The sequence below is a fragment of the Cebus imitator genome, unplaced genomic scaffold (genome assembly GCF_001604975.1).
Source record: "Cebus imitator isolate Cc_AM_T3 unplaced genomic scaffold, Cebus_imitator-1.0 Scaffold43, whole genome shotgun sequence".
Lineage (NCBI taxonomy): Eukaryota > Metazoa > Chordata > Mammalia > Primates > Cebidae > Cebus > Cebus imitator.
Window position 1 is genome coordinate 4,638,435 of NW_016107358.1, and position 11,824 is coordinate 4,650,258.

At 39.0% G+C, this 11,824-nt stretch overlaps 1 protein-coding gene across 1 annotated transcript in view; it reads right to left on the bottom strand.

The window, feature by feature from the left end:
- SYCP2L (synaptonemal complex protein 2 like) overlaps positions 1-11,824 on the bottom strand; it is a 95,929-nt gene that overhangs the window by 69,574 nt on the left and 14,531 nt on the right. Inside the window, 5 exon segments of the mRNA XM_037737867.1 lie at positions 5,132-5,192; positions 5,294-5,386; positions 7,067-7,112; positions 8,069-8,121; positions 10,602-10,748. Coding sequence (XP_037593795.1) covers positions 5,132-5,192; positions 5,294-5,386; positions 7,067-7,112; positions 8,069-8,121; positions 10,602-10,748 — 400 coding nt within the window.

Sequence of the window (11,824 nt, forward strand, 5' to 3'; positions counted from 1 at the left end):
CAAATCACACTGCCACGTGTGTTCCTATGCAACAATTTTGCATGTTCTTTACATGTACCCCAAAACCTAAAATGCAATAAAATAAATAAATGGGAAAAAAATTAAAAAAAATAAAAATAAAAAATAAAAATAAAAATAAAAAATAAATAAATTTAAAAAAAAGATTTAAACATAAAACCTAACACCATAAAAACACTAGAAGAAAACATAAGCAAAACCATTCAGAACATAGGCATAGGCAAGGACTTCATGACTAAAACACCAAAAGCATTGGCAACAAAAGCCAAGATAGACAAACGGGATCTAATTAAACTTCAGAGCTTCTGTGCAACAAAAGAAACCATCATTTGAGCGAACTGGCAACCAACAGAATGGGAAAAAATTTTTGCAATCTACCTATCTGACAAAGGGCTAATATCCAGAATATACAAAGAACTAAAACAGATATACAAGAAAAAAACAACCCCATTCAAAAGTGGGTGATGGATATGAACAGACACTTATCAAAAGAAGACATATATGAAGCCAACAAACATATGAAAAAATGCTTGTCATCACTGGGCATCGGAGAAATGCAAATCAAAGCCACATTGAGATACCATCTCACACCAGTTAGAATGGTGATCATTAAAAAATCTGGAGACAATAGATACTGGAGAGGATGAGAAACAGAAACACTTTTACACTGTTGGTGGGAGTGTAAATTCATTCAGCCATTGTGGAAGACAGTGTGGCAGCTTGTCAAGGATCTAGAAATAGAAATTCCATTTGACCCAGCAATCCCATTACTGGGTATATACCCAAAGAACTATAAATCATTCTACTATAAAGACCCATGTGTTCATTGCAGCCCTGTGTACAATAGCAAAGTCCTGGAACCAACCCAAATGCCCATCAATGATAGACTGGACAAAGAAAATGTGGCACATATACACCATGGAATACTGTGCAGCCACAAAAAACGATGAGTTTGTGTCCTGTTTAGGGACTTGGATGAATCTGGAAACCATCATTCTAAGCAAACTGACACAAGAACAGAAAACCAAACACCACATGTTCTCCCTCATAGGAGGGTGTTGAACAGTGAAAACACATGGACTCAAGGAGAGAAGCATCACATGCTGGGGGCAGTTTGGGGGGGTAGCGGAGGGATGTGGGGTGGGGAAGGTGGGGAGGGATAACATGGGGAGAAATGCCAGATATAGTATACACCTAAAGTAAAATTAAAAAAAAAAAAAAAAGACAAAGAGGGACATTATATGATGGTAAAAGGCTTTTTCCAACAGAAAAATATCCCAGTCCTAAACATATATGCACCTAACACTAGAGCTCCCAAATTTATAAAACAGTTACTAATAGATCTAAGAAATAAGATAGAAGCAACACAGTAATCGTGGGGGACTTCAATACTCCACCGACAGCACTAGACAGATCATCAAGACAGAAAGCCAACAAAGAAACAATGGATTTAAACTATACCCTAGAACAAATGAACTTAACAGATATATACAGAATGTTCCATCCAACAACTGCAGAATATACATTCTATTCAACAGCACATGGAAACTTTCTCCAAGATATATTATATAAAAAGACCACAAAATGAGCCTCAATAAAGCTTTAAAAACTGAAAATATTATTATGATTATTTTATTTTTTGAGATGGAGTCTTGCCCTATCACCCAGGCTGGAGCGCAGTAGCACAATCTTGGCTTACTGCAACCTCTGCCTCCCAAGTAGCTGGGATTACAGTCATGAGCCACCGTGCTCATGACTGTATTTTCTGTATTTTTAGTAGAGATAGGGTTTCACCATGTTGGCCAGGCTGATCTTGAACTCCTGAGCTTAGGGGATCTGCCCACCTCAACCTCCCAAAGTGCTGGGATTACAGGCGTGAGCCACTGAGTGTGGCCTAGAAAACTGAAATTATATATCAAGCACTCTCTCAGATCATAGTGGAATAAAACTGGAAATCAATTCCAAAAGGAACCTTTGAATCCATGCAAATACATGGAAATTAAATAATCTCCTCCTGAATCATCATTGGATCAATAATGAAATAAAGATGAAAATTCAAAAATTCTTTTAACTGAGTAACAACAGTGACACAACCTATCAAAATCTCTGGGATACAGAAAAGGCAATACTACGAGAAAGTCATAGCCCTAAACACCTACATCTAAAAGTCTGAAACAGCACAGACAATCTAAGGTCACACCTCAAAGAATTAGAGAAACAAGAAAAAACCAAACTCAAACCCAGTAGAAGAAATAACCAACATCAGAGCAGAACTAGATGAAACTGAAACAAAACAATAAAAAAGATAAATGAAACAAAAAGGTGGTTCTTTAAAAAGATAAATAAAATTAATAGACCATTAGCAAGACTAACCAAGAAAAGAAGAGAGAAAATCCAAATAACCTCACTAAGAAATGAGACAGGAGATATTACAACTGACACCACAGAAATACAAAAGGTCATTCAAGGCTTCTATAAACACCATTTCACACATAAACTAGAGAACCTAGAGGAGATGGATAAATTCCTAGAAAGATACAACTCTTCTAGCTTAAATCAGGAAGAATTAGATAACCTGAATAGACCAATAACAAGCAGAGAGATTGAAATGGTAATTAAAATATTACCAACACAAAAAAGTCCAGGACCAGACTAATTCGCAGCTGAATTCTACCAGACATTCAAAGGAGAATTGGTACCAAGCCTACTGACACTATTCCACAAGGTAGAGAAAAAGGGAACCCTCCCTAAATCATTCTATGAAGCCAGGATCACCCTAATACCAAAAGCAGGAAGGGATATAACCAAAAAAGAAAACTATAGACCAATATCCCTGATGAACATAGATACTAAAATTCTTAGCAAAATACTACTAACTGAATCCAACAACATATCAAAAAAAATAATTCACCATCAGCAGGTGGGTTTCATACCAGGATGCAGGAATGGTTTAATATGTGCAAGTCAATAAATGTGATACATCACATAAACAAAATTAAAAACAAAAATCACACGATCATCTCAATAGATGCAGAAAAAGCATTCAACAAAATCTAGCATCCTTTATGATTAAAACTCAGCAAAATCGACATACAAGGAACATGCCTAATGAAATAAAAGCCATCTATGACAAACCCACAGCCAACATAATACTGAATGGGGAAAAGTTGAAAGCATTCCCTCTGAGAACTGGAATAAGACAAGGATGCCCACCCTCACCACTCCTCTTCAACACAGTACTGGAAGTCCCAGCCAGAGCAATCAGAAAAGAGAAAGAAACAAAGGGCATCCAAATCCATAAAGAGGAAGTCAAACTGTCTCTGTTTGCTGATGATATGATTGTATACCAGAAAACCCTAAAGATTCCTCCAGAAAGCTCCTTAAACTTATAAAAGAATTCAGCAAAGTTTCTGGATACAAAATTAATGTACACAAATCAGTAGCTCTTCTATACATCAATAACTACCAGGCTGAGAATCAAATCAAGAACTTAACCCCTTTTATAATAGCTGAAAAGCAAACAAACAAAGAAACAAAATAACTTAGGGTTATACCTAACCAAGTAGGTAAAAGACCTCTACAAGGAAAACTACAAAACACTGCTGAAATAAATCACAGATGACATAAACAAATGGAAATATATCCCATGCTCATGAATGGGTAGAATAAATATTGTGAAAATGACCATACTGCCAAAAGCAATCTACAAATACAACACAATTCCCATCAAAATAGCACTATCATTCTTCGCAGAATTAGAAAAAAATCCCAAAATTCATAAAACCAGAAAAGAGCCCATATAGCCAAAGCAAGACTAGGAATCAAAAAAAAAAGGCCATATAGCCAAAGCCAGGCTAAGCAAAAAGAATACATTTGCAGGCATCACAATACCTGATTTCAAACTATACTTTAAGGCCACAGTCACCAAAACAGCATGGTACTGGTATAAAAATAGGCACATAGACCAATGGAACAGAATAGAGAACCCAGAAATAAACTCAAATACATATAGCAAATTGATCTTCGACAAAGCAAACAAAAACATAAAGTGGGGAAAGGACACCCTATTCAACAAATGGTGCTGGGATCATTGGCTAACCACATGTAGGAGAATGACACTGGATCCTCATCTCTCACATGAAAATTAACTCAAGATGGATTATGAACTTAAATCTGAAACCTAAAACTATAAAACTTCCAGAAATAATATTGGAAAACTCCATGTAGACACTGGCTTAGGCAAGGATCTCATGACCAAAAACCCAAAAGCGAATGCAATAAAAACAAAGATAAATAGCTGGGACTTAATTAAACTAAAGATCTTTTGCATGGCAAAAGGAGCAGTCAGTGGAGTAAACGGACAACCCACAGAGTGGAAGAAAATCTTCACACTCTACACATCTGACAAAGGACTAATATCCAGAATCTACAATGAACTCAAACAATTCATCAAGAAAAAACCAAACAATCCCATCAAAAAGTGGGCTAAGGACATGAATGGACAATTCTCAAAAGAAGATATACAAATGGCCAACAAACATTAAAATAATGCTCACCATCACTAATGATCAGGGAAATACAAATAAAAATCTCTGATCTGCAAAGCCCTTGATCCACTAGTTTTGTAACCACTAGTTACAAAAGAGTCTGGCAATCCATCTCCGTAGAGGGGGCGGGCACTTCATTTCCTGATAGTCATGCCACTTCTTGCTAGATGTCTTCCTTACTGTCCACAGTTTACTGTTTTTCCAGATTTATCAAGAGTGGAACCTAGGATGATGTGTTCTCCTCTCCCCATCAGAATCTTTTCAAACCAAACCACCACTTTGGGGAAAAGCATTGTTAACTGATTATTGGATCATATGGTAGTTCTACTTTTATGAGGATCTATAAACATTTTAAAAATGAGAAAACTAGGTAAGTAATTTAATCCCAAGGTCACAAAACACAGAAGTCACAAACCTGTGACAGCGCGCCTCCTATCATACCATACAGCCTTCCTACCTCAAGCATAATCAAAATATGCCCTAGAATTAACTAAGTACACACACTGCAAATGCAACAGAAACAATACTTGGAGCTGGATGTGAGTTGTTTACATGTATCATATTACCTATTATGCCGAAATGCATCACTGCTTCCTTCGGAAGTCTCACTGAGTCCCACAGAGCGCCCTTGGGAAAATAAATAAGTGAAATTCATGAGCTCAAAACACATACTTACATAAAAATGATCTCTAAAGGCTTAGTTCTAACCAGGAATCGAGCATCATTACCTCAGCACTGTCTATATAAAAAGTGATACTCTGACTTCCTAGGTTGAAGTCGATCCAAAATTTCTCTAAGCTTTCATCCTCTGGTTTTCTCATCTGTAAGAGATAATTTCAGCATGAATTATACACTCAAAAATCATGCTAAAGGGTCAGTTAAACATTATTCCCTTAAAAATAGAATTTGGGCTTTTCCTGGAACAGTATTATCCTAACATTACAGGCCCTCTCTTTATTGACTGACTCCTTTGTGCAAAACGGAATAATCTCAGTTTTATAGAACTCAGCCATTTCTCCTCACCCCTCCAAAAATCCCCCTATCCGTAGCATATTTAATAGATATTTAAATGTGTCACATGATTCTATCCATGCAATTTCTTTTCTAGTGAAAGTCACAGAGAAAACAGTTCTATGTTGAATCAGTAACAATCCACACTACATACGGATGGAAACTTCTAGAGAAGGAGATACTGTGACCAAACATGAGTGATTTGCCATCTACCTTTCATCCATTAGAGTAAAGCCAAGACTTGAAGACTTCAAATTTCCTTCATTTTAATTATTATGAAATAAATATATGTTTATGGTTAAAACAGAAGGAAAAAATTCTAACAGTATGGTAATTGATAAAAACAGTAAACATCTTCTCTATCCCTCAGCTTTTCATAGGTACCTTTCCATAGGCACCATTAACAATGCCTTTTCTTCCTCCCAGATGTTTTCTAGACATATATCAAGAAATATATATAAAGATATTATTTCCCAACAATAGATAAAACACTAGACTCACTTTTCTACAACCTGATTTTCCAATAAGTTGTACTTCTTGGACATCTTTCCTTTGCATCATATATGTCTATCTTTTAATAGCTACAGAGGTGAATGAGGACTTTCACCCACAATACATGTTCCTGGAAGCCAGTGTGAGGGTCAGTGTAAGGGCCCTAATGAAAGTGAATGGAAATTTGGATGTCACAGAAAGAAGGAAAACCAAGCAGAGAGCAGAATCCTCAGACAACCAGGGGGAAAATACACAGAATTAAGGCACAGGAATCAGCCTACCAGAATCAGTTCTAGAGAGAAGGAATGTGTAGTGTAGCCAGGAATTGACAGCTTAGCTTAGAGAGGCCAAGAAGGGGACTCTGGACTCAAAGCAATGGTGAAAGAGGACATTCTGAAGACAGGGTCCAGGAAACCCGAACAAAGTCAAGGTTCCAAGACCTATAAATATTTTAGCCTGAAACTGAGATACTGTAGGATGAGGCTCTTTTATATGAAGGACCTTGTTCCTCTAGAAACCAAATTGTGGGGGTGGGAAAAGACACTGGCCAACCTTGGGCTATAAGTGCAAGGTAGAATGAGCTAGAGAGAAAGGAAACTGGCCTCAAGTGTTGCGAATAAGAGGGAAAGGCATAAACTAGAAGGAAAGCAGCAAGGAAATCATCCTTTTGACCCCAGTCTAGGCAATAATTATGTCACCCATGAATAGGGTAAAATGAGGCAAGCTTCCTGTAACTGTCCTCATGTGTACAGTACAGACCCTCAAATTCCTTTTTCCAGTAGTAATAGTAGAGCCCTTAAACTTACTGGTAATGCATTCTGGTTAGGGTACGGTATGATCGGTTTGAGAACTGAGGTCACTAGAAGGAGAAGTTAGCATCCTTTTTAAAATGCCCTTTGGAGTTATGAGAGCAGAAGTCTAACCTAACCATATAACCTAACCTAACCTCTGGTTTCACTGCACACCACCCTCAGGCTCTCCAAAAGAGGGGAACATACCTCACGTTCATCAGCAAAAGCCGCGAGACACGGAAATGAATACACCCTGCAAAATATCTCACAATTAAAAAATAAAATATGGATGAACTTTAAACACATCTACAGATGTTCTGCAACAAGCACTTCTAACTAGAGTCTGCCATTAAGTCTCCTCCTACAGAGTATGGTAACGGGTTTCAAGCCTGCAAATGGAGATCTACTATGGGTAGATTTCAGATCTCCATCTGGCAGTCAATAAGCCAAGTTTACTAGTACTGTATCTCAACCCAGTTACTCGGTGGTTGAATTTAGCAAATATTGTCTGACCAAGGACTTAACTGTTCATGATACAACTACCTCCAGCAACCTCAAGTCAGGAAATGGTTCTTCATAAAATCTATGGATTCTCTAAAGAATGTGTTATTTTAAAATACCCCAAATCACAAACAGAATAAAACTGATAGAGTTTTTCTTTTTTTTTTNTGAGTGTTTCTTTGACTTTCTTTTTTTATTATTATAGATTTATTTATTATTTATTTTTGAGATGGAGTCTCACTCTGTCACCCAGGCCGGAGTGCAGAGGCATGATCTCAGTCACTGCAACCTCTGCCTCCCAGGTTTAAGCCATTCTCCTGCCTCAGCTTCCTGAATAGCTGGGATTACAGGTGCTAATTTGTTTTGTATTTTTTTTTGTATTGTTAGTAGAGATAGGGTTTCACCATGTTGGTCAGGCTGGTCTTGAACTCCTGACCTCGTGATCTGCCTGCCTCAGCCTCCTAAAGTGCTGGGATTACAGACGTGAGCCACCACTCCCGGCCAATAGAGATAATTTTTAAACACCCTCCAACAAGCCACTAGGCAGAAAGGGTCTGATACTCTCAAGTTGCTACTCAAGGGACAACTGAGTATGGTCTGTAAATGACATGCCCAATATTCTCTCCAAACACACCCTAAACTGTTATTTTAAAAGATTAGACATTTTCAGAATACAGCTAGTCAATAATGCTCAGAGACACAACTTACCTTCTTTGGTCACCAAGTCTGTTGTTTAGGTGATTGAGAAAACGTCTACTGTCCTTCAAAGCAAATGATACAAAATATTTTATTTTAAAAAAAAATCAAGATGTCTTAGTTAATACAACCTTAGCATATAGAGGCCTGTGTTTGCTTCTAAATGTCCAGGATGCAGTCACGTGAATGAGGCTTTACAAGGATTTGTTATTACATGTTAACAATACTTTATGCCACCAAGAGGAGGCTCCAGGATCATGTTTCCAGAAGAAAACTCTGCTCCCTGCAGCCATTAGATTTTCAGCTGAGGAATATACTCAGGTCTTCAAAAGATAAATACCTGGTTGTGTTTCACTGGGTCAGAAGAGTAAGCAAGATAAATACATCTTACTGATGACCCAGGTTACAAGATTTGACCAACCCATTGGGCACCCATCTCCCTAACACCTGCACAGCACAAACCAACCGCAAACCTATAAAATGTATCAACTTTGGGTTGATCTGGGTGTGTTATCTATTGCCAATTTAAGTTCTTTGTTTCATTCTCTATCCCTTTCCCTTCTCTGTTCCCCTCCCTTCTCCTAGCATATGTTCTAAGAACAAAGACTATTATTAGAGCTCTAACCAACAGCTCTCAGGAAGAAATTTGTTACCCCAACATTCTAAAAACAAAGAGACACAGATCCAAGTTTTTGTTCCCTTTTGTTAGCAAGAATTGGCTGTTGGAATCAGCATTCCTTATGCTCCTGATGTACCATTCAGCAGTAAAGAGACATCAGCAGTGTGAGCCTTTCATGTAAAAGCAATTCAGTTGAGAATTGGATAGCTCTGGAGAAGGAAACGATTTTAGAAACAACAAAATTACACTTCTCTATTTTCATCAAATTTCCCTGCAAATGAGAAATGAAAAGGAGCAGAAAAGAAATTAACATGTGAATGCCTACAACAGCCCTCGACCTTTCAGTTTCCCTCAATGAGTCCTCATGAATTTGAGATAGGCTTTAGTCCCATTTTACAGATGAGGTCACTCAGGCGTCACAAGTCAACTATGTTGTCAAAATGTGTACATCCCAATAAATTGGAGAGGTGGGGCTCAAACTCGAGGCTCAGCCCCAGTTTGGAATAGCCCCAAAGCTCACAGTCTTTCCATTGAGATTATACAAAATATAATGGCTAAATAATTACTATATGCAGCATATGATAATAGGCTTAGAATCTGAGGAAATAGGTCCATGGTTAATAAAAATCCTGGATTCATAGCAATTTTGACCAGAAAGGTTTTGTCAAGACACATGAGTACTGTTATTAAGAATTTTGCCTTTTCCTACAACAGTCTAACACTTTTTTTTTTTAAGACAGAGTCTCGCTCTGTCACCCCAGGCTGGCGTGCAATCGCACGATCTCAGCTCACTGCGGCCTCCGCCTCCCGAGTTCAAGTAATTCTCCTGCCTCGGCCTCCTGAGTAGCTGGGATTACTGGCACGAGCCACCACACCTGACTAATTTTCATATTTCTTGTAGAGATGCAGTTTCACCACGTTGGCCAGGCTGGTCTCAAACTCCTGACATCGTGATCCGCCCGCCTCGGCCTTCCAACGTGCTGAGATTACTGGCGGGAGCCATTGCGCCCGGCCCCTAACCCTCATTTTTAACATCTTTTAAAAGAAGAGGGAAAATGTTTTAGCTATTTTAGGATGAAGGTGAATACACAACAAAGCCATAAGCTTTTTTTTTTTTGTGAGGCTTGAGGACACAATTACAAGAAGCCCAGGTTGCAGAGACGACACGGAAAAGTACTGTTTCTCCACATGGCAGAGGCCAGATGGCTCAGAACACAACCACCCCATAATATTCCTCTGCCGGGCCATGTCCATCTCAGCCTCCTGCCATCACAGCAGCTGCCTTCTGCAGGACAAAAATGCCCTAATTTCTTCTTCAAGTCTCCCTATCCTTCAATGTCCATTGAAAACTGCTCACTCTTGCAAGACATCTTTTTTAACTGGATTCATCAAATTCACCTAGTTCTGTCTCCCAAAAAGAAGTCCTGGTCAGGGACTCACGCCTATAATTCCAGCACTTTGGGAGGCCAAGGTGGGTGGATCGCCTGAGGTCAGGAGTTGGAGATCAGACTGGCCATCATAGCTAAACCCGGTCTCTAATAAAAATAAAACATTAGCTAGGTGTGGTGGCAGGCATCTGTAATCCCAGCTACTCAGGAGGCTGAGGCAGGAGAATCACTTGAACCTAGGAGGCGGAGGTTGCAGTGAGCTAAGATTGCACCACTGTACTCCAGCCTGGGCAACAGAATAAGACACTGTCTCAAAAAAAATAAAAGTCCTATCTGTATCCCCACATCTAGTTCACAAATACTCTGTTCATATTGCCTTCAAATTGTTTACCTTAAGTGGGAAACAAGAAGTTTAAGGATAGTAATGTAATCACACTTGAGCAAAAAATCCTCCCCTAAGCCCAACGCACAGCAAAGTTTTGAAAGGGTGCTTAATAAATATTGGCTAAACAGAAATTTGCATGACCAGGAATCTCACCGTCTCAAATTCTCGACCCTTAATTTCTTTGAAAGCTTCAGCAATGACTTCATCATCAAACCATTTATGGACAAGATCATCCCTTGAATTTTTAATTGTCAGTCTACACAGCGCTTCAGTAATAGCGACCTGCTGGTCGTAATCTAGAGATTAAAAACATGGTAGACATAAATAATTCTGGGCACAAAGCAAAAGAAAAAATGAGTTCCAGAGTTAGCACTTGCTCTAAGAAACTCCACCTGAGAATCCTAGCATTGTGCCTTAGCGGTATCCACAGCAAGATGCATCCTAGTGTAACTAGAATCTTTTTTTTTTTTTTTTTTCTTAAGAGAGAGTGAGTCTCACTCTGTCACCCTGGAGGGCAGTGGTGGTTGGAGTGTGGTGGCCCAATCTCAACTCACTGCAACCTTTGCCTCCTGGGTTCAAGTGATGCTCCTGCCTCAGTCTCCCAAGAAGCTGGAATTACAGGCATATGTCACCATGCCTGGCTAATTTTTATATTTTTTAGTACAGACAGGGTTTTGCCATGTTGGTCAGGCTGGTCTTGAACTTCTGGGTTCAAGCAATCTGATCACCTCGGCCTCCCAAAGTGCTGGGATTATAGGTGTGGCAACCCCGCCCAGCCACAATCATTTAAATTCAATATTTAAGAAATACAATAGGCCGGGTGTGGTGGCTCATGCCTGTAATCCAAGCACTTTGGAGGCCAAGGTGGGCGGATCACCTGAGATCGGGAGTTCAAGACCAGCCTGACCAACATGGTGAAACCCGGTCTTTATTTAAAAAAAAGAAAAAAAAAGAAATACAATAAAAATCTAAACAAGAGGTTGGCATATAACAATTTTTAAATAAATAATATTTATGGATGTTATATTTTAGATATATTAAAATAGTCATCCAAAGCAAATCATCCAACAGCCTTAAAAATGTTTCTACTGGCCAGGCATGGTAGCTCATGCCTGTAATCCCAGCACTTTGGGAGGCCAAGACAGGTGGATCACCTGAGGTCAGGAGTTTGAAACCAGTCTGGCCAACATGGCAAAACCTCATCTCTACTAAAAATACAAAAATTAGGCAGGCATGGTGGTGGGCACCTGTAATCCCAGCTACTTGGGAGGCTGAGGCAGGAAAATCGCTTGAACCTGAGAGGCAGAGGTTGCAGTGAGCCAAGATCGCACCATTGCATTCTAGCCTGGGCAACAAGAGTGAAACTCTGTTTAAAA